Raw genomic sequence first — 23,554 nt, forward strand, 5'->3', positions numbered from 1 at the left:
CAGAGAAGAGACTAAGGTTGTCAAAGAGGCATTCTTCGCGGGGACGATGCACCTTTGCGCGTATGGGATATTGTTGCGGTTTTTTTTTACCATGTCTCCAGGATACAATTAAAAAAAGAGAAATTGACGAAGCAATACAGGTGACATGAGAGAAGGTGAAAAGGGGTGGAAAGGGAAAGGAGAAGACGGAGAGGACAGATACCCTTCGACGAGGAAGCCTTCTAAGTTTCCGCTGCGGTCTTCTCTCGCTTCTACGGGGTCCGCTTTGTTTTTCTCGCCGCTCTCATTCCCTCCCCTCCCCCCTCCCCCCTGCACCACAGAAGGGCCCTCTCTCCCCCTCGCCGACTGATCGGGGCCGCATTGAACGGACGAGATGTCGCGGGAGACCGCAACGCGCGGCTTAAGTGTCCGTTATACGCGGAATATGTCACGGGAAAACGACCTCGACGAGGAGAAGATCGGTAGCTCTCTTCTCCGAGGAGTTAACCTTCGGATCGGCATGTCGCTTTCGATATAAACCAGTGTGTCCAGGACGAGGAGAGTCGCGCTGTTCTTGTAACACGTCAGTTTTCTATGGTACCATACAGGCCATTTAGCTCGTAAATATTGTACTTGGAAGAAATTGAGGAAATTTGTGCAACACAAGATCGATCAAACTCTTGTAGTTAATGTAATTTTGAAGAAACATTTTTCTCCATGCTCTACATTTTTTTTTCTCGACAAGATATACTTGACATGATACGCGATCGTTCTCTTGATCATCTATGTATGTACGCTTTCTTTTCGAAGATTTATGTTATTAAAGCAGTTTATTGATTGTAAAAAAATAAAGTAAGAGATAAATGATTATAAATCAATTATAATATTGTAAATGATTGATGAATGATTGTAAAACAATTTAATAATAATGCTAGAGATAATCATGTTGAAAAAAAATGATAATTCTAAAATAACTTTTAATGCTATGGTAACTATTTTAATAACATGTATGATATCACGAGAATCCATAAAAGATGTTGCTCAATCTTCTACTTGTTGTATTTAGCAAGTTTTCAATAAAAACACTAAAAAAAAACTATATAGCTACAACTGCTCTGCAAATGTGAAATTAACGAGTTGAAATTAACGACATCGATCTTGAAGCGCACCTGGCAGCGATCGTCGAATTCGCGTTTCTTATTCTCAGTGTAGAAGAAACTTAGTTGGTTTTACCGGGATAAAACCGGCGGCTAGTAAATTTATTATCCCTCGCGTTATTATCATGACAATGCGCGCGCGCGAAAGAGGCAACTTTTTCTCAAGATTCACTACGACGCGATTCCCCTTTGCTAAATCCTAATTTAGCGACGTTCTCTCTCTCTCTATCTCTCTCTTTCTGTCACTCACCCTGGCTTTCCTTTTGCTCCGACGAGCGCAACGCAAGACATCGGGTTTAGGTGGATGCTGAGGTCTTTGTGCAAGATCCGTCAGGTGGTCGGTGATGGATCATCCGTTTTGAAATACGACTGCCAACTTATTTTTATCTCGCCTCCTCCGCGGGAGGGGGGATTCGTTCAAATTGTATTACAATACCGGTCAAACGAGGAGTAACGAGCAACGACGGCGGATTTAGGGCTCCTCGAGCCCTAAACGCAACTACATTTCTTCAGCTACGCATACTTATTTAGAGTTTATTGGAATTTCGGGTATAAAAATCTTGTCTATAAATTTTGTCTATAAAAATTATTTTTTTATCTCATATCTTATATATACAATTATATATATTTAATTATATTTATTCAATAATATTAATATTAAACTATAATAATTAATTAATTAAATATATATATAACTATAAATTGTGATTATTCATTTCTTTAAAGTTTTGTGATTAATATAATAAAGATGTTAATAATTATAATTACAATTTATAAAACAAGTTGGGAAGATAGAAAACATAATTTATAACAATATAATAATTAAAGTTTTTTTGTTTTACTTGCTCTAATTTAATTATACGTTATTAATGAACAAATAATAACACTTTAAGTGATTTAAATTTAATCTCACAATCTCAGCTTTCTTTGCTGCAACAGTGAATATATGTAGATGCAATCTTTCGTTAGGATTTACAAGATTAATTGGAATCTGTGCGCTCGACGTACTGGAAGGAAACTAATTTCCGGCAGACCGATCGTGCGAGAAATCGAAGGACACGCGGATCGATACCCGCTGCCGATCATCGGACAATTAAAATGACATCCCGCGCTCGTTCGCGCTAAATTATGCGCTCGACGAGGTCTTCTTATTCGCGAGACGCGAATAAGAAGAACATAGGTGCGACTATGTGGAAGGGTAAAAGAAGAGACGCGCGCGCGTACGTCTGTATATAGGGGGTGTCACGCAGCCACAGAATACTTAATCCCATTTTTTGCAATTAATAAATGATTTTTTTCAGAAAAATACACATCATGAGAATTGTTAAGAGACATATTTTTGCATATTTCTGTAATTAAGTTTCTAATAGAATAACGTCGATTAAAATTAACATGATCTTGTCGTCCCACATGTTTATTCTCCCGAATTTTAATTAATCAACAGCAAGTCGTAGATTATTAATTACTAATGATTTAAAATTATAAATATTGTCATGAAAAAAAACGTGGATGTTAGATCAAAGAATCTGTCTTAAAGAACATTTGGTAACTTCGGGTCACCCCGTATGCATTTCTGTATAAGCAGAAGAGCGATCGGAGCGAGAGAGGAGAGAGGCGATGAGGATGGCGATGAGAACGGTGGAAAAAAACGAGGCAGAAGGTAAGTGGAGTGACGTGCGTGGAAGTAGAATAAGGAGAGAACAAGACGAGGAGAGAACAGGATATAAAGAGGAACTGGAAGAGAAGAGACTCCAGAAAGAGAGAGACGAGAGACGAAAAGAAAGAGAGGGAATGCGAGGGATGCAGAAAAAGGAGTAGAAGAGAAGGTGGCGCGGCGGAGGGTGAAGGAGGTGGGATTGTCTGGCGAAGGAACCTCTAACAACCTATGATCACGTTATTAATTGAAAGAGGACCGCCGATGCTACCGGTTACGCCACTGACTTTACGTGCCGTGTGGCACCGGCACGGGCTCATTTTTTAACGGAAACATTCTCGTCGATATATATGCGCGCGCACGCACCTGTGTGCGTACATAAACGCACGCGCGTCTCATCTCGTGCTCCTGTGTGTGGGATGAACGAGATATAAAATCTCTCGCGCGCCGAGACATTACCCTCGTCTCTCGGGGGTGAACTTTCACGGAGATAGGCCCTGCGCACAATAGAGAAAATATTAGGAATAAATATTAAATATTAGGAATAAGAATTATTTTAAAATAATAAAATCGGAAAGACTCTAATATAAAAATACAAATTCGGATATAAAGGACTAATAAAAGCTAATAAAAGAGCCCTTTGTACTTGAATTTGTATTTGTATATCAGAGTTTTTTCGATTTTATTATTTTAAAATAATTCTTATTCCTAATATTTAATATTTATTCCTAATATTTTCTCTATTGTGCGCAGGGCCATAGGCAGATACATATACCTATACGTGCGAATGTAACGAGATCGTAACGAGTTTAGTCGTAATTGATGGGCCAAATGGAGGCAGGAGAAAGAGAGAAGACGAGGTACGTCACGTTCTTGTGAGAGTTGAGTTATCGAGGCCTTTTATGTATAAAAGTCGCGACGAGAGAATTTATGGTAAAAGACGTGTCATCGCGCAAAACAAAGCACTTCTTTTTTTATATATATTTTATTAAACTTTGTGTAAGAAAGTTAAGTAAACAATATCTCATAATAGTCACAGTGTTTTCTTACTTGAGAAAGTTGCATCTATGTTATAAAATAATAAATAAATATTATTCATAAATATTACACATTATTAAATTAATATAAATAATATTCTACATATAATTGAGATTCATACATTTTTCATTTTTAATTGTTCTTATTCTTGTATTTGTACAAATATTTTATAGCTCTATATTTCTGAAGAAATTTTATTTGTATTCCATTTTCCAAAAATACTAAAGTTATGTAAACACACATATAAATCTCTATAGATATTTATATATATCCGGTAAATATGATTTTTTTGAGATGCTGAGATATTTTTGGCATCATGCAAATACTATTTAATGTATTTAAACGAATTAATAAAGCTACTTTCACAAATTAAATAAAAGAAAATTTTGCTCAAACTTTTTTCAAAGTATGTACATTTTTTTCAATGTTAAACAGTCCAATTTTAAGGAGAAAATATTCGTTCTAATAAAACGTCAAATCGGCGCGATCGAAAACGATCGAATAAGAATGCCAGGATAAATTCTCGCGGTAAGTCGATCGTGAGGTTTTACTCTTTTTGCTGGGTGGGCAGCTCGATATGCGCTTCCGAGGGAGAAAGTCGCGAGTCTCAATTACACATTGTAAGTAGCAAGCAACATAATTCACGGCAGTACATGTGTGTCCTGTGGAAGTCGTGTGCGCCTCAGTTACGTGGGATATAACTTCCTATTTGGGAAGGGAAGGGGAAGGGGAAAGAAAGATCCGGTCCAGGATCTGGAGGAGTGTTTAGATTTCGAAGGTTCGTAGACTTCGTATACTTTCGACGACAGAAAATTGTACTATTTAATTATTAAACGTCAATTAAAAATTTGCAAAGTTAAGCGCAGGATAGGGAACCAGATAAAACCAGATAATAGGGAACGGCGATAAAACGAAGAAAAATTATTTTTAAATTGACCAAAATGAGATATTTAATTAAAATTAAAAGGATACTCGATTTTTTTGATTCTAGAATGCGCGGTGTATTTAACATTAGCGGAGAGGAATAACAGGAATATATATATATATATATAATAAAGTAACACATGAGAGAGAGAGAGAGAGAGAGAGAGAGTCAAGTGAGGAGATTCCACTAGGAATTTGAGATCGAAGAATATCGAATCGCTCTGTTATGCGGGATATGACACGCGCGTACATACATATACGTGTGCAGGAAACCGGGGCCCGAACCCTGAAAATGGGGACCACTCGAGAGAAAGAGAGAAGCCGCGCGAGAGAAGAGAAAGAGGAAAAAGAAAAATGCGCCGGTCGAGCAACTCTTGCGCGCGCGACAGTCCGGGTGTGTAGGCTATACCTCGCTACGTTATACGCGCATATGAGCGTGCAGGCGCGTAGAACACGTTTCGCGAAGAGGAGAAGGAGGAAGGGTGGGTTGGGGAAGGAGGAGAGGTTGCGAGTCCGGGGGCTGCTTATCAGAAAAATTTGTGGCGCGCAGGGCGTCGTTTTTTTTTTTCACGCGCGGCACGTATTCGTTCGGCCTCTGTGACGGTTTTGCGAGATGTTAAATTCCTTGTTTATTGCCGCATTGTACGCACGACAATAAATGCCGACAACGCATCAAACAACAATCGGATACACAGGAGAAATACAAAGTAGATAGAGTATTCCGGCCTCTTCGAGTTCTCTCAAATAATTCAGAATTATTATTGAGTGCAATTACTGCAATTAATACTAAGGGATAATGAACGCGATGTCATCCCCTATTGCTATAATTATTAGTTTGCCAGAAGAAGGAGTACACAGATTTTTCCCGGCGATAGTATCAGCGAGCGAAACATTTAAAGATTAAAGGATCTTAAGGAATATATCTTTAGTTACACAATAGATCAATACTTCTATTCTCTTCCTTTCCTCGATTTTATTAAATTAATGTACTCATTGGTAATCACAATCTCACTTCCGTGCTCGATCATCAACTGAGGGCTGATTTCACCAAGTTTGGTCAAATGAACTAACGGTTAAAGCAGGATTGCCAAAACCAAACATTCATGTCTATTGACCACTCTGCTAATTTTAATCTTGCACGCATGTTACGCGAATTATGGCAGTCGCAACGCGAGTTTATTTGAGAGTTTTTACCACCGGCGCTCACGCGATTTTCGCTTGTTTTTCGTTTGTATTTCTTCCCTGCTTGGGGGCCGGAGCACATATACTTTTGCACAATGCGTAAAGAAATCAACTAATCAAAGTCCTAGGAACCTTCTATCCTAGGAATATAAATGAAGGACTCTGATTGGTTGAATCCCTTATGCCTTAAGCCAATATTACATTTGTCGTACGACAAATGTAATATCGGTTTTATTGCAAAAGTCTGTCATGTGTTCCGGCCTTTAGCGTATTGCGTATCCCGAATTTGGCATCACTCCCGGAGCCCCGAGGCTGTCAATCATCGTTAGTTAATCATCGGTGAGCGAAGACGGAACGGAAACGCGAGATTGTGAGTACATTAATTTAATAAAATCGAGAAAAGAAAGAGAACAGGTGTATTGATCTAATATAATTATAGGTGTGTTTCATTAAAATCCTTTATTTTTTAAATTCTACAGTAGCATGCACAGTATGTGGCATCAAGTATCAACCATGGCCGATATCTCGAAGGATCAACTACTCAAGATCAGCTGTAAGTGGCGATATCGCGCGATGTCGGAGTTCGGCGATTCCGGCGTTATAAATTATCGCGGAATTGAGCTTCGCGAGGACTTTTGTGTGCGTTATGCGGCATCGGGAGTACGGGCGAAATCGGAATCTTTGTTATTGCGACGTGACTTTAGTGCGCAATTGCCCCCCTCTAACCATTACAATCGCGATTCGCCGTATTTCGTTATCGAAGTATCGGTTTAACGCTGGAATCGGGCGAATATTTACTTCGATGCTCAGAAGAAAAATCGGAAAATCTTTTTTTTTTATTATATCGTTTTCAACGTTTTAATATCTATATATCTTAGGCCCTGCGCACAATAGAGAAAATATTAGGAATAAATATTAAATATTAGGAATAAGAATTATTTAAAAATAATAAAATCAAAAAAACTCTAATTGTTTTCTAAGAGTTTTTTCGATTTTATTATCTTAAAATAATTCCTATTCCTAATGTTTAATATTTATTCCTCTATTGTGCGCAAGGCCAAAATTGTAAAACAAATCTTTTAGAAAAATAAAATATTTTGGCACATGTATTGATATGTTAAATTTATTTCAGCTGTCTTCAATGAATGTATTCAAATAATTCTTGAAAAAGTACAACAAGTGTTGGATATTGATATTGATAAAGAAAGGTAAGCACTGCGAAAATCAACCACTATATTCTTTAATAAATATAAGTTACCACCTCGTTCTTCTTCTAACTTACACTTTATTTCTATTTTAAATATCGATATTACAAAATATATTTATATGTATAATGGTTTCTTTTTTTTTTTTTTTTTATAGAAAAGTCGATGATTTAATTATGGAATGTATTCAAAACAAGATGGAGATCAGAAGGAGAAGGCTACTAGCAAAGAATCTGAAGATAGTGAGGAGGAAGAAAATGAAGAAATAAAATCAGTCAAGCAAAATCTTGCTAGAAAAGTTTCTAATAAACGTAAAAAGGATTCCTCTGATGATGAAAAAAGCACTAGTGATGATGATGTTAGTAACGAAGAGTGTAACCCAAAGAAACCTAAAGTAACATTTCAAGTTACACCCCAAAAAAGTAAAATATATTTTCGTTACATATATTATTATTAAATTATTTTGCATGCAAGATTCTATTAAGAAATTAAAAACACAATTTTTTTGTAGGTAAGCCTGAAAAGCAGAAGGAAAGTGACAGTAACAGTAACGAGGACAAAGAGAAAAACAAAAAGATTCCAGGAAGTACAGCAAAGAAGGGTGAAAAGAAAAAGGCTTCAGGAAATACACCAAAGAAGGGTGGCAAAGGCAAGAAGTATCTAAATCGTGTTATATGTCCTAAAACATTCGCCCGAACTCGCCGCTGTCGTCGGCGCTAAACAAATGCCGGTACACATATTGGTGCAAAAAATATGGAATATCATTAAAAAAAGGAATCTTTTTGTAAGTATCATGTAATCATTCATCTAAGATTTTTCATACTTGTACATTTTTTATTTCATCAATTTCATCATATATTAGCAGTTACATACTAGCTATATATGTTAGATATATTTACAAAAAGTCATATGTTGCCAATAAAATGATTCTTTACAGGATCCTTTGAATAAAAGTTTCGTAATTTGCGATGAGGAACTGATGAAGATTATCGGCGTAAAGCGTTTCAAAGCTTTTGGTATGATGAGATACCTCAAAGCTCACTTTGTAGATTAAATTATACTTCAATCCTAATCTCCGATAAGTTATAACATATTCCAAGATACATCTCTTTCTTTCTCACGATACATATTGTATATGTATATCGTGCTCAATGAATATATTGTTTTATCATTAGATCTCTAAGGTTAAATGTTAGATATATATATATATATATATATATATATATATATATATATTACATGCATATGCACATATTTTTTGCGACTTCAGACTTTAAACCATGTTTACACCATTCTGATGTAATCTACCATCCATTATAAACGAAAATCATCTTGTACCTCTTTCGATAATAACTACATTAAATACATAAAAATGTAAACGAAGTTTAATTGTATTATCGTGAAGATGATAAGTATATTAAAATCAGTGTGTGTTCTCTGGTGCAATATTGAAATGTAGGAAGTAAAATGGGCTCATATGGAACGAAGTGCAAATAATCGCTTAAGGCTCCTGGGTGCTCACCGCGGCCATATTGGATTGTGACGTCAGAGACGAAAAAGCACACGCTGAAAATTCTTAGATGCCATTTTTTAATGAAAAGATATTTCGATTAAACAGCACTTCAGGTGGCTTTAGCACACTCTTAAAAACCCCCGAAAACTATCCTTTTCCCTTTATAATCAATCAACATCTGTAAAATGATCGAGATATCAGACTTTGACATACGGAATGACTGCGCATGTGCAAAGACCAGACGGACTGGGCTTCATAATATTACATTTTACAGCTGTTGATTGATTATAAAGGGGAAAGGATAGTTTTCGGGAAAGCCATCTGAAGTGCTGTTTCATCGAAATATTTTTTTATTTCGAAATGGCATCTAAGAAATTTTAGCGTGTTTTCTCGCCTCTGACGTCACGATTTCGACATGGTCGGCAAGGAGCCAGAAGCCTTAATAGGTATATCTGTTTGAGCTTTGACATGTGTTAAATTCGTGTATTTTGAATATAAATTAAAGATATGCTGGCCTAACAATAAGTCATAAGGAAAGCAACATGAATGAAATCACACAGTTTGCGATAATGAAAGCATACATACGCAAGGAAAATGATATGTGCGCACAGAATAAGTTATGCTTTCATATTTTCTAAAAAGAAAAAAAAATGATTTAAGTTGTAATGTTTCGTGAAATGTGTTTAGAAGTGTCATTAGAAAGAGTATTTTTTTCATTTTTTTTTAAATCGCGTATAATTTGTTTAAATTATTTTCTAGCACTTCTCTGAAACTCTGAATATGGTCCGATACATATTCTGTAGTGTTCTAAATAATTCAAAACAATGTTCTAAATAATTATAAATAATTATTGTAAATATATATATATATATATTGTTCTAATATATAATAATATTGTTCTAAATAATTATAATCACATATATTATTGATTATTTACGATGCTATGTATGGCTTCTCTTTCTTTCTCTCTCATTCGTATTTAAAGCTTCGCGTTGATGGTACAAAAGGATTTTGATATTTGACAGATTCTGAATGTATACAGCTTCTTTCGGAGAATTATTCAGAAATGTTAATACAACGAAATACAAAATAGCGGCTTTGTTTCTCTTACTCGATAGGATATAATACCGCTTCCACACTCGTGACGTCATCGAGCGTCACTCTTTCGCAACAAAACGACCTGTCGAGACGAGTCGGTCGACCACGGGTCGGAGAAATTCGCGACGTTTATTCGCAAAGCTAAATTATCCGTTGTTTATTATCGCATTGTCGCGTGTCACGTAAGTTATTTCCTCTTTTGATTTATTCCGCTGGTTGGCGCGAAAACGTCGTAATTTATTTTTCTTTTTTTTTTTGGCCCGACCGTTCGGCGCGCGATTCTTCTTATGTAAAAGATGGGATTTCGAAATTTCGCAACGCGACAATTCACACTTATTTTATCCTTGGATTTCTCAGCCTCTCTTTTTCGAGCGAATTCAGATTCGTCGCAAGATGGACAAATTTATGTAAAGCCTCTTTGAGATGAAGCGATTACTTTTGTTGTTATTATATTTCATTTATTTTAAATTTATCTCGAAATTAATGCAAATTTTTTTCCGAATATTAAATAGTTCCTGCATATTCGTATCAATAAATGGAAATAAAATTTCGTGTATATATCTTTTATATGGCAAGTAACAATTTAGTCGTATTAAAAAATCATCGCTTCGATGACAGACACATGCTATCCTCATAAATTTCAGAAACGTAGAATTTACACTTTTCGTAGAAATTACTCTTTCTCTTGTAATAACAATATATATACGAATATGCATATGTGTACAGGTTTTCCTATAAATGATTTGCATCGCTAACGGGAAAGAAAATTTTATTCTTGCAAAGAGTTCCACTATACCTATATTGCAAACTGCAAATACGCTTTCGTTGTGTTCTTCACGCTGTGTGTCTGTGTATGCTAATAATTTAATACATTATTCAAGCATGTCAAATATGTGATAATGATACATTGCATTAATAAATATATCAATGATGTAATAATTTATTTAAACGGAAATTTTAATCTGTGGTAAACTGATATTTCGTTCAAATTAGAAGAAAAATTTGCAACGCGCAAAAATTTAAATTTATTTAAATTTCTTATAAATCTATGTTATGTGAGAAACATAATATTTAAATTAAATCTTTTTAAGAGGCAGAATATCATTGTCGTTAAAAAGTATATCCAATGATTCCAAGATAAAATAAAACAAGGAAAATGATGAGCTTTAGCCAAGTCGCGAGAGTTGTGAATAGTTGCATTTTATCGCGCAAACAGCGGCGGCTTCGGTAAAAAGCACGCAAGGAGTAAATAAAAAAAAAAGGGAAAAAGTCCTAACGCACATCCGCATGCTTCGAAACGCTCGGCTCGCCGGAAAGAACGACGTATAAAAGCATTTACCGCATTTTATGCATACGGTCAGCTGTACATATTCGCGCGAGAAGCTCTATACGAGACTCGCGCATCGTCGATTTATCATTCGAAGCGAACTCTTTTGTCGTTTATCGCGTGCACTAGATTTTCCAATCTTCCCACAATCGATCGATTTTATTTTTATAATAATCAGAACCATTATATGTACCGTTGGAATAACTTTATTGTGGAATTTATAATTTATAAGAGAAGATTGTAAAGAAAATGTATAAGTTATGAGAATTTTTATTTTTTTTTATAATTTTTTATCTCGACAACTGTAAATTGTTACAGATTTATATAATACGCGCAACATTTCGCGTTATATTTTTGTCACCGAATTAATTTAATTTCCAAGTCGACAATCTGTCGATTTTATTTTTATAATGATCAGAATCATTATATGTATAAGGATAGAATAATTTATCGCGAAATTTATAATTTATAAGAAGAAAAGAATGTAAAGAAAACATATAAGTTTCGCGATTTTTTTTTTTTACAATAATAAAAATTAAAATAACGAACACTTTATCTCGATGACTGACAGATTTATACAAATCGCGTTATATTTTCGTCATCGAGTCGATCGAATTTCCAGATCGACAATCTCGTAGCGACATAAATATCTCCCTCTCTCCTTCCAGCATTCGTTTCCGCTTTCATTTATCATAGAAGGCAAGAGTATTCGCGCGCACGCCTTTGCTTCATTTCGCCGTCGATTTCGAGATATGTTACTCGGTCGCACCTTTGCAATCTCCTCGCAATTCCCCTTCCTCCTCCCCTCCCTTGGCGGCGAATTTATTTATAGTCCCCGTCGAGCTATGTATGATTCATGCACCGCCGTTTATGATATGCGCCGGCTATATTCTCGCGCGCATTCACCTTTCTGTATGGTGCGGGATCTCGACGCATTCCGCGGGTCTCGCGACTCGCGGATTTTACCGGCGCATTCATCACAACAACCGGAATCCCGCGAATTCCATCGTTGCGAATTTCCGGATGCTACTCTAGAGACACTTCGACATTACTGGAGGAAAAAAACTTCAAAAAAATTCGTACGAAAAATTTTTTTTATATAAAAGGAAACTGAATGTAATAATAAAATATATATAAAAAAATATATATTTTTTTTTTATTATTACAGTTATATATAATATATAAAATATATATATATATAATAATTATATATATATAATTTTTTATATTATTTAAATTATATAATTTTTTAATACATATAAAAATATATTATTTTATTTCCCTTATATAAAAATCAGCTCTGTACAAATTTTCTTTAAAAAATGACTTTATTTGAGCAAAAGGAAAGCTAATTCCACCGATTAAATTTTCACCGATGTGCTTTTCTCAGGCCACACCCTGCGGATCGCAATTTGGATCTTCATAATAAGAACATTCTTTCGTAAATTTCAAAACGCGTTTTCCCGTCATTGCGAGAGTGTTCTATATCATAAAATCCTCTCTCTCTCTCTTATGTGTGTGTGTGTGTGTGTGTCGATGGCAAAATCCGGACATATCTCGCGCTTTTCTAATTACAAACTAATCCGTAAACAAAACCGCGTGACGACGACGACGGTACGAGTTAATCGCGATAAAGTCGCAATTTCGCCGCGCGGAGAGCGGATTGCAATTACCACTTTCCATCTCGTGTCGGCGCAGTAGGTCAGATGCAAACTGGTTCTCGCCTCGGGCTGCGTAATAGAATACGAGGACAAATGTACAAAAGCGCATGGGATCACGGTCGATTGCGCCCGCGGTTTTTGCGATCGTTCGCAAATTTTCCGCGGTTCGCTAAAGATTAAATTGAGCAGGGCAGATTTTCATTACGTAACGTCAGAGAAAAATTGTCATCGGAATAATTCCTTAAAAAAACTCCCCTTTGAGGATTTCCTTTTATATTATTTATTTAATTGAATTATTATTTGCTGAATTAGAGGAAAATATTAATTAATCAAATTTGTTTTTAAAGAAAGAACTCAATATATAAATGTATAATCGAGAAGTAAACTGTGATATACTTGATGACCGAATATTGCGCTGGTAAACCGGAAGTGCTTATCTCAGCGCGGTATTCGCAATAACGGTAAAATATGTATCTCACGTTTACGACACAAAAAAATTTATCGTGAGTGTATATACTATGAAACAATCTTTACCTATAGAATCATTAAATCATTTATTTTATGACGTTATCTGCAGCAATCATTTCCTACCGGAAAGAGAAATAGGAACGGAAGAAGTAAAAGAAATAAATATATTACCAAATGACCGATCTGCTTACATTTTTTTTATATCGATGCACTAAACTTAGAAGAATTATAGCAGAGTTATATAAATATTCTTCTTATCGTTAGCAATATTTCTTAAGCCGCGTTACATTATAATTTTATGATTTTATTATAATTTTATTATTATTTTATATTTTATTATTATATTTTATATTTTATTATAATTTTATTATTATTTTATATTTTATTATTATATTTTATATTTTATTGTAATTTTATAAAAAATGTGATTCAGGACGCAAAATGCAAACAGCGCCGGTGAGAAAGACTTGACAGAAGATCTAAAAATGTTAATAAAGGTAGCATTTTTCTAGACGATCGCGAATTTTCTATCGCGAAGGGGGAAAGGCAGGATGTTCGAACGAAATATGAACGAGAGACAAAAGAATCGGATGCTGCGAGCGGCGACAGCGGCGGCGGTTACGCGTGCGAAGAAAATGATGAAGAGAGGGTGGGAGGGAGGGAGGGAGGGAGGGAGGGAAAGGGAGAAAAGAAGAAGAAGAGAGGCGAAAGAGGAGCGCGAGGGGAGGAAGAGTAGAAGAGGCAGAGAGGACAAGGATGTAAATCATAATATGTAAATCCGTGTGATTTCGTCTGACTCCGGCTGGCTGGCTCGGATGGCCGGCGCTTCGGACTGATGGCTACTTGGCGAGAAACTCGAAAAGGCATTCCGGGATCCTCTCTTTCGGTCCCTCATCTCTCCCACCGAGGAGTCATCCTCCTTCTACCCCTCCAGCCTCTCGCACATATCCCGCCACGGATAGATCCTCGTCTTTGACTTCCCGCGATCTTTCTCTTCCTCGTCTTCTACTTCCCTGTCTTCGCGAGTCTCCTCGTCTTCTTTACCCTCTTCCTCCCTCCCCCTTCTAGCCCCCGCCTCTCCATCGGCACATCTTCCATCTCTTCGCGCGTTCACGGCTTAACAATCCGCGTCGTCTGCGTGTCGAGAAGAGTGAAAACTAGGAACAGTCGTAAATAATTTTCGTAGATCCGAAAAGGTCGCGGCCCCCGTGTCCAATGAAGATTAGAATGTATTCTCACAAAGTCGGACTCGATTAAATTGTGCGACAAGTTTAAGAAAATGTATATTAGAAAACCGATGGTCTCCTATAAAGTCAAATGGTACCTCTATGACATTATATGTACAAGAATATATGGCGGAATAAAGTAGATGTTCAGAAGAATCGCAAAGTCGAAGAAAAATAGAATCAAAATGACTTTGCTCTACCTAACGAATTGCATTATATTACTATATTTTCATATAATTAACAATAGTATAATAATATAGAGACAATACTTATTTTGTAGCAATTTATCTGCAAATAATCAATAGTTGAATTCCTTTCGAAATTTTATTTTATTTTCGATATGAATTTATCGCTTGTAAGATTCGAAGAATAAAACGAGTAGAACAGAGACAAAAACACGTTTTTGTCTCTTGAAGAAGCTTCTGTCAAGTTTTTCTCACCGGCGCTGTTTGCATTTTGCGTCCTGAATTTCAGGTTTTTTATAAAATTATATATTTATTATAAAATTATAATAAAATATAAGATAATAATAAAAGACAGACTGCATTCTCTAATCGGTGACGTATATCACTGCATGCGCGATTAAAATCGGAAATAGATCCACGGCCGTTTTCTCAGAGGGTGTCTTTACTGCCGCGCGTTAAAAATTTTCTCACGGGAGGAAGAGACTAGAGAGAGGAAGAACCATAAATAATTCCGAGGATCCATTTACCTGAGGGGGTAACACGATGGATCCCTGATGTATATACGTACGTACATGGGGATATTCGACAATGGCCCCCGGGTGTTGCCTTATCGATAACCAATGCGTCTGTACGTAATTAAGTTACAAAATGACCGTCGTCAAGGGTGTCTATTTTCTGCACAAATGCCAGAGTGACGAGATGATATCTCGATATTTCATGATTTAATCTGATTGAATTGAAATTTCCCGAATATTTAATATTTAAGAAGATAAATATTTTTACAATATTTATACATATTAAGCTTCTCTATTATACTCTTTATGTGAGAAGTAAGATTTCTATAGATTGTGTGTATGTGTGTTCCGGATTGATTGACTTAATATATAAATTCTCCGTTAAAACGTGTTCATTAAAAAAAAATACATCCTGCATATTTATCGATTAATCGCGTAATCCCGGCTTAAGAATAAATAGCTCGTAACGTTTTTCCTCGCTCGCGAGGAGAGTCCGTTAAACTGCTATATCCTTTATCGCGCAAATTGCACGAACTCGCGTGCGGTTCGTAGCCAACGGCTTCTCCTCGCATAGTCAAAGGCAATATAAAAGGTATAGAGAGTGTGGAATTCAGCCTCCTCTCAGCTTGAGACTCCGGGCTCTGGGCTTGACTCGCATCTTCGAGTCGACTCGATCCACGAGGCACTCCACGGCATCTCTCCTCTCCTCCGGTCGATGGTGGAACGAAGCATTCTGGTTCCCGTCATGCTAGCCGTAGGCTTCGTGTGCGCGCCGAGCCGAGCCTGGCCTCTCTTCTTGAAAGTCGGCTTTGCAGCCAAGCTATACAACACTGGTCTATACTACGTCTCGTCTCTCAACCTGCCTCTGCCTCCTCGCTTTAAATCGAATCGGATCGCGCTCGAAACAACGACGTTTTCACGAAGAAAAGAACGAGGATAGAGACAATAATCTCTTTTTTCTCATTAGAATCACGTTTTCAATAAAATAATTATTTTTCAGAACTCGGAAGAAAAGATTCTTCTGTGAGTTTTTATAATTTAATATTTATTTTCTAATAACTTTTGCGGAATTTTAAAGTTTGGAAGATATCAAACGAGTTATGACGATTTTAAACAATTCTCATGTTCTTTGAGAATTTCTAAAAATTAATCTTCAAGTATTATAATTTTATATTTTTGTATACAATTGATTTTTTTTTTTAACGATAAAAATATTAAGTTTTTTACTTTTAGATACATATATTTTCTCGTTTTTAAAAAAATAATTTATACATATTAGTATTGCATTGAATATTTTAATTTTAGTTACTATAACACTGAAAAAAGTTGATATAACTGGTCTATTCATTTTTTATTAAAAAATTTTTAGGAAATTTAATTTAAAATTTAAAATAAAGAAATTTAGATCATTTTTTCTTAAGTTCTTAAAAAAATGAAAAAGAAAAGAATTGATTTTTTTCTGTTTCATCTTTAATTATTTATCCTATGATAATAAGACTCTGATATTTCAAATTTTGACATAGTCGATCGTCGCACTTTTAACTTATAACATAAATTATGGGTTGAATTTTTTATTTTTATATGGAAAGCGATCGAGTCTTCCTTCGAGACGAGAGAAGAATCAATCTAAACGATTTATCGATCGACGACGATAGCGAAGCAGAGATTTCAGCCTAGCAATTTCAGCCAGAAACTTCGAAAGTCGGTTCGGATAGAACCAGACTAGTCCACTCTCCCTTCCGGGGAAGAGGGAAAGAATCAGGAAAAGAGAGAGAGAGAGAGAGGGAGAGAGAAGATAAGACTAGACGAGAGAGGACGCGATCACGTGATTTGCTTCCTTTTAAATTGATCGACGACTCATAGGCGTATCATCGAAAAACATCAGGGTTGTTCTTTACGATACCGCGTCGCCCGGTCATAATGCATCTCGATCCCATCTAAAGTCGACGCCACAATTTTACGACGAATGTTACAAAGACTCGCAGCCACCGTTACATCTTGAGACACTTGTAAATATTATCCTGCGGGCTCTCATAAATCGCGAGCATTATAAACGAGATTTATTTTTTCCCTACAATTTTAAAATTTTTGAATGCTTGCGTAATTAAAAATTTCGTCGAAGCGAGATTGACTTAAAATTATATAAGGAAAGATTAATTTGCGAAAATCACTCATTCCACATATCTATCTCTTCGGCAAACATACACAAAAATGAAAACTTCAAATAAATACACTTAAATAAAAAAGTAATCAATCTTAATAGAATCTAATTAAAAAATGTCAAAGTCATAAAAAGGAACAATAGATCATTTAGTAAAATATGACATATGTTTTATGAATGTTTTCATTGATAAAAAGACCTATTTAAAGGTATTCATTTTGTATATTTCTGTCAAAGGACATGTAACTATACCGCGTGGGTGGTTTTCGGAAGTTCAGCCGATTAAAATTCCATTATCCATACTTTTCATCGATAAAATTAAATTCGTCAAAGATGCTGATTAGACCGCGAGGCGATTGTACATGTATTTTAGTTTAGAATTGATCGACGATCATATATGGGAGGATATCGCCCGTAAAAGGATATCGAGATTCGAAGCAGAGAAATAGATTACGGCGGAATGTGTGCGTGTATCGTTTAAATACGCATGTAACGTATCTCGAAAGTCTGGAATTTTAAGTATTTTCTTGACATCGTGAAAGGTACATCGGAGCGTTAAATTTGATTAACGCACGATTCGCGGCTGTATATAATATCGGAATTTCAAGAGAGGAGGAAGAGAGAAAGAAAGAAAGACACAACCGGATTTTCGATTTTTTATGTCAGTCCACGGCCCTTTGTTTTCAATAATTATATTTTACTTTGTCCATTATTATTACGCCGTATGATATTTATTAAATCTCGTGTATTAAATATATCTATCGATTAATTTATCATTAAAAAATTAAATAAGAATTGATATATATTTTTAAAAATCATTTAAAAATGTATTTCTGAAGAATAACGTGTGTGTGTGTGTGTGTGTGTGTGTATATATATATATACATACACATGTGTGTGAGAGATAAAAATGCGAGAACAAAGATTGTTCGTGAAAGCTGGCGTTGCAGCAACGCGATATGTCTATCTACCTACGCGAATGGCAGTCCGTCAGTCGCGAATACACTTAATAAGCGAACAACAACAGCAGCAGAAACGCAACAAAGGTATATGTATACATATATACCTCGTGGGAGGCGTCCATCCATATTCGCGGCGAGAAATCGGCGCGATGCAGAAAGGGGCAAGTTTAAAAGAGAACAGTAGAAAAGTGAGATTTTTGCAATTTGTTGGCACTTTCTAAAATCGCGACACACCGGATCAGATTTATCCGGAGCACGAGCCGGAGAACTCTCGCGAGGGGTAGAGGAGAAGAGAGGGAAGGAGATATTAGAAAGGACGCAAACGATAATCGAAGGTCAAATGTTAAATGCGCTCGTTAAATGCTCCAAATGCTCAAATCGCGAATCTAGAACGTCATATCTGAATTCGAACAGTGTAATTTCGTCGATTTTATGTTAAAAAAAATGATACAGAAATCAGCTGATAACTGCCAAAAAATATTAATAGAGTTTAAAATAATATATTTTATTCAAAAAACATTATTTTAATTTTTATAACAACATTATTTTAAAATTTAATTAGCAAATTAACGCTTTAATCAACTGATGTATGTAAAAAAATATTAATAAAGCGCTAATTTGTGTGTGATAATTAAATTTTAAAATAATAAAATATGTTAAATATATTAAAATAATATGTAAATATATTATAATTTAAGGAATTATAACATATTATTTAATACATATTATTATTTTAATTTTTATAACATTTTTATTTTAAAATTTAATTAACAAATTAACACACCTTATTAATATTTTTTTACAGAAATCAGCTGATTAAAGCGTTAATTTGCTAATTAATTTTTAAAATAAGAATATGTTATAAAAATTAAAATAATGTTTTAAATAATATGTTATAATTCCTTAAACTCAATTAATATTTTTGACAGTTATCAGCTGATTTCTGTCAAAAAATATCAATCGCAGATAAGGCATTATAACACATATTATTTACAACATATATTACTATTTTAATTTTTATAACCTATTATTATTTAAAAATTTAATTAGCAAATTAACATTTTATTAATATTATTTTGACAGAAATCAGCTGATTAAAACTTTAAATTGTTAATTAAATTTTAAAATAATAGTATGTATAAAAAATTGTGTAAAATAATAATATGTTTTAAGTGAAATGTTATAGTACTTTAAACTCAATAAATATTTTTTGACAGTTATCAGCTGATTTGTGTCAAAAAATATTATTCGAGTTTAAAGTATTATAATATATTATTTATAACATTATTATTTTAATTTTTATAACATATTTTTATTTTAAAATTTAATTAGTAAATTAACGCTTTAATCAGCTAATTTCTGTCAAGAAATATTAATCAAGTTTAAACAACCTTTATATTAAAATATCATTCTTTTTTATATAAAATCGAGGGGAATAGCGCGAGCGCAGCGCGTGCTTATGTTATTCTATAGTTATGTGTAAAAAAAAGAGTAAAATTTCCCATAAAACAATCAATGTATACGGCGATATAAGTCTACTGCATTATAGTAAATTTCTTCGATTCTATTTGTTTTTCTTTTCAGAATATATAACTTCGAAATATACATATCAAGAAGAATATCTACAAGAGTTTTTTCACAAAGAGACAAAATGTCTGTATTTCGTAACAGATGGATTTCGAGATTATACATATTGAGCTATTTCTACACAGAGAGAATTTTCTCTTAGAATTTACCATAAAAATTATGGTAATCGTGGGACAATATGGTATGGAAAGAATTTTATGAGAATTTCTCTGATTAATATTTATCACGATAAAAATAATAATATCTATCACAATAAAATATAAAACATGTTTGAGTAATTTTACTATGCAGTTTAGTAAAATTAATCAAACATGTTTTATATTTTATTGTGATAGATATTATTTTTATTGTGGTAAATATTAATCAGAGAAATTCTCATAAAATTCTTTCCATACCATATTGTCCTACGATTACCATGATTTTCAAGGTAAATTTTAAGAAAAAATTCTCTCTGTGTATAGTTGCTCAATTGCTTAAATACTTTCTCTGTTTGCATAATTAAAAAAATTAATGCGCAAGTATAATATAATGCGAACTAGTTCTATAATGCGAAATAGTTCAGTTTTGTATGCAAGTTAAATTGTCAATTAAGAATGTAATATGTTTCAATTTTATTTTTTATTTATCTTGTTCTAATCTTATTTATCGTGTTCTAAAATCAACTTTATCTTAACTAACTGCGTGCGATTAAGCTATCAATAACAGTTCCATATTGACATAGAAATTCATCGAATAAACATTATAAATTATAAAACATTCGTAATATAAATTTATCGTAAAAGTATAAATTAAAATAATGAATTGTGTGTTCAAAAGTTTCAATAGTTTAGTGACGAAAAATCGACGTTACTCTTCTTTTGCTACTCCGAAATTGAGCAATTATTTTTATAAATTGATATTATAAAAAAAAAGCAACACTTTGGATGATTTAGTAAAAGATTTGGATTCTTAATAATAAAGAAATACTAATGTATATTCAAGATAAAATCGGTAACAAAATAAAAAAAGTAAAAATAGCAATTCAGTGTTATTCAAAACAAGGATGCATCATTTTATCATATAATTTCTTAACTCTTTCTTTCGGCATTATGTTCTAGTTAATTTCTGGTGATTAATTTACATATAATGTACATACAGATAATATTATATGTATATATGGATACATGCAATACACTCACCGATACGATGCGTAACAGCGGAGCTCTATTGTGCAAAGCGTTGATCTATATAACATATAAAAAATACACATTATAGGTATATAAAATAGATTTCAAAATAATTAATATTTCAAAAAGTCAATAATGCGCAATGAAACTTTTATTCGTACCATAAAATATATTTAATAAAATTAGATCATCAAAATTATTAAACTTTTTAATTATATTTTACATCTAAAAAAATTTATATAAAATATAATAAAATTTAATTTTTAAAAAGTAAGTTAAATAATTATAAATTGTATAAACAATATTAAAATAATACATATATATTATATTACGATTTTCATTATAAATTATCTAATTATAATAAAGTTTAACGTAATAATTTTTTTTATTTTTCTGTAAATTATCTTATCCATAAATATTCAATTTATTTTTTTTCTCAAATTATTATTATTTTTTTATTTTATTCCAAATTCTTAATATTAACTTATTTTAAACTCTATTTTAATAAAAATTTAAACAATAAATTTATATAAATTATAGATATATATAATTATATAAATTATATATATAATTATATACACGGAGAGAATTTTCTCTTAGAATTTACCCTAAAAATCATGATAATTATGGGACAATATGGTATGGAAAGAATTTTATGAGAATTTCTCTGATTAATATTTATCACAATAAAAATAATAATATCTATCACAATAAAATATAAAACATGTTTGATTAATTTTACTATGCAGTTTAGTAAAATTAATCAAACATGTTTTATTATTGTGATAGATATTATTATTTTTATTGTGATAAATATTAATCAGAGAAATTCTCATAAAATTCTTTCCATACCATATTGTCCCACGATTACCATGATTTTCAGGGTAAATTCTAAGAGAAAATTCTCTCTGTGTATTTATTTATATATTTATATAATATTATATAAATTTGTTTTAATTATAAATCTGCTTACCGCGTGGTTGCTCCGCCGTTGCCCGATGCCTCTGGGCCTCCTCTTCCTCCTTTTTTGTTCGTACTTCAGTGTCTTTTTGGCACTTACACAGTACACACGATCGCGAAAATACAATCAAACGCGCGCATTAATCAACAAAATAAAATAATAGCACGACATTTTAAACGACACTCGCGACGTTAATCGTACGCGACTCTATACCGCACTTCTGGTTTTAATCGCGCGATACTTTGCGCGGAATTAATCGTACGTGACTTTTCATACTTCGGCACTCCCGCTTTCAATCGTACGCATATCTTATGCGCTTTTGTTAATTATATACGACGCCTATTTGAGAGAACAGCACGCGACAATTATAATTATACGAAGCTATGATCCGCGCGACGCGACGCACGAAATTTACGCGGAATGTTGCTTCAAGTGTCAAGTGCTGCCACCTGTCAAAATAATTATACAGATTATAGTCTTTTTCGATTAATCGAATAAATTATATAAATTATATATAAATTATATTTTCGTCGAATAAATTAGATATATAAAATATGATAAAATATAATTTTCATATAAAAAATTATGTGTATTATTATCAGAATTTTATTATATATTATTTATTAAAAATTATTAAAAGTATTAAATGTTTTGAAGAGTAAAATATCCAAAATTCATTTTATGCATTATATTATACATTTATGTAAAATGAGTCGTTATCGCAGAGATGAACGAGTAATTATTATAATTTTGCAAGTAATAAATAATAAACGAATTAAATTATAAATCTACTTACGATAAGGTTGCTCTGCCGTTGCCCGATGCCACCCCGGGCCTCCTCCTCGTAGAAGCTTCGAAACACTTGCACTCGTGTTACTTTCTTTCGTTCTCGACGTCCGGATTTTAGATATCACATTTTCGACGCGTTTCGGTAAAACGCGAGAATCGCGAGAGCTTATTCGCGCGCGAATAGAACCGATGCTCCATTTTCGCGTCGCCGTTTTTTCGAGGCTCACGATACGTTATGCACGACACGATGATGCGGCGACTACTTCACGACGCACTCGGAAGTCGCCGATATTCCAAGAAGTGGGCACTACATTTCTATATTTCACAATTCAACGACGTAGAAATCGCGGATCGACAATGCCGAAAAACTCCGGAAATTCGCGTCGAAAGTGCAGCCGGTAATTCGGTATAATGGACGCCCGTATAATGGACTCGCCCGTGTAATAGTCTCGCCCGTGCAACGTGCGACCGCCATTACAATGTCCGTACATGATTTCGCGACGTGATCGGATTTATACGATAATTAAGCACGTAAAAACATTAAACTCACACTCGTACTGTCGTGGACTGGCGATGAGGACACAAACGTCGATCGCGAACAACCGAATAATATCGAAAATACACATAAAAACAACAGTACTGACACTGCCAGTTACGGGACGCGCAGCACGCCAAGGTCGCGAAGTCGTAATGGCGGAATGGCGGCGGTCGCGGCGTACGTGCTCGGCTAGGCTCGGCTCGGCTCGACTCGGCTCGACTCGGCTCGACTCAGTACTCTGCGTTGATACCACTGCTT

At 34.0% G+C, this 23,554-nt stretch overlaps 1 protein-coding gene and 1 long non-coding RNA gene across 4 annotated transcripts in view; one reads left to right on the forward strand and one right to left on the reverse strand.

Moving 5' to 3' along the window:
- Ft (cadherin-related tumor suppressor fat) overlaps positions 1-23,554 on the reverse strand; it is a 96,261-nt gene that overhangs the window by 35,417 nt on the left and 37,290 nt on the right. For 2 of the 3 annotated variants that reach the window (XM_083049517.1, XM_083049516.1), the window contains one exon: positions 21,021-21,065. The exons of the other annotated variant lie outside the window; for it this stretch is intronic. In XM_083049517.1, coding sequence (XP_082905643.1) covers positions 21,021-21,065 — 45 coding nt within the window. The remainder of the gene's footprint in view (positions 1-21,020; positions 21,066-23,554) is intronic. 3 annotated transcript variants of the gene reach the window in all.
- Positions 6,435-8,151, forward strand: LOC145942627 (uncharacterized). Its single transcript, XR_014426395.1, has 5 exons — positions 6,435-6,487; positions 7,067-7,142; positions 7,297-7,561; positions 7,651-7,923; positions 8,077-8,151. It is a non-coding gene; the product is annotated as an uncharacterized LOC145942627 (long non-coding RNA).

This window comes from Prenolepis imparis, unplaced genomic scaffold (assembly GCF_030444845.1).
Source record: "Prenolepis imparis isolate NDT839.2.m4 unplaced genomic scaffold, iyPreImpa1.0 SCAF_11, whole genome shotgun sequence".
Lineage (NCBI taxonomy): Eukaryota > Metazoa > Arthropoda > Insecta > Hymenoptera > Formicidae > Prenolepis > Prenolepis imparis.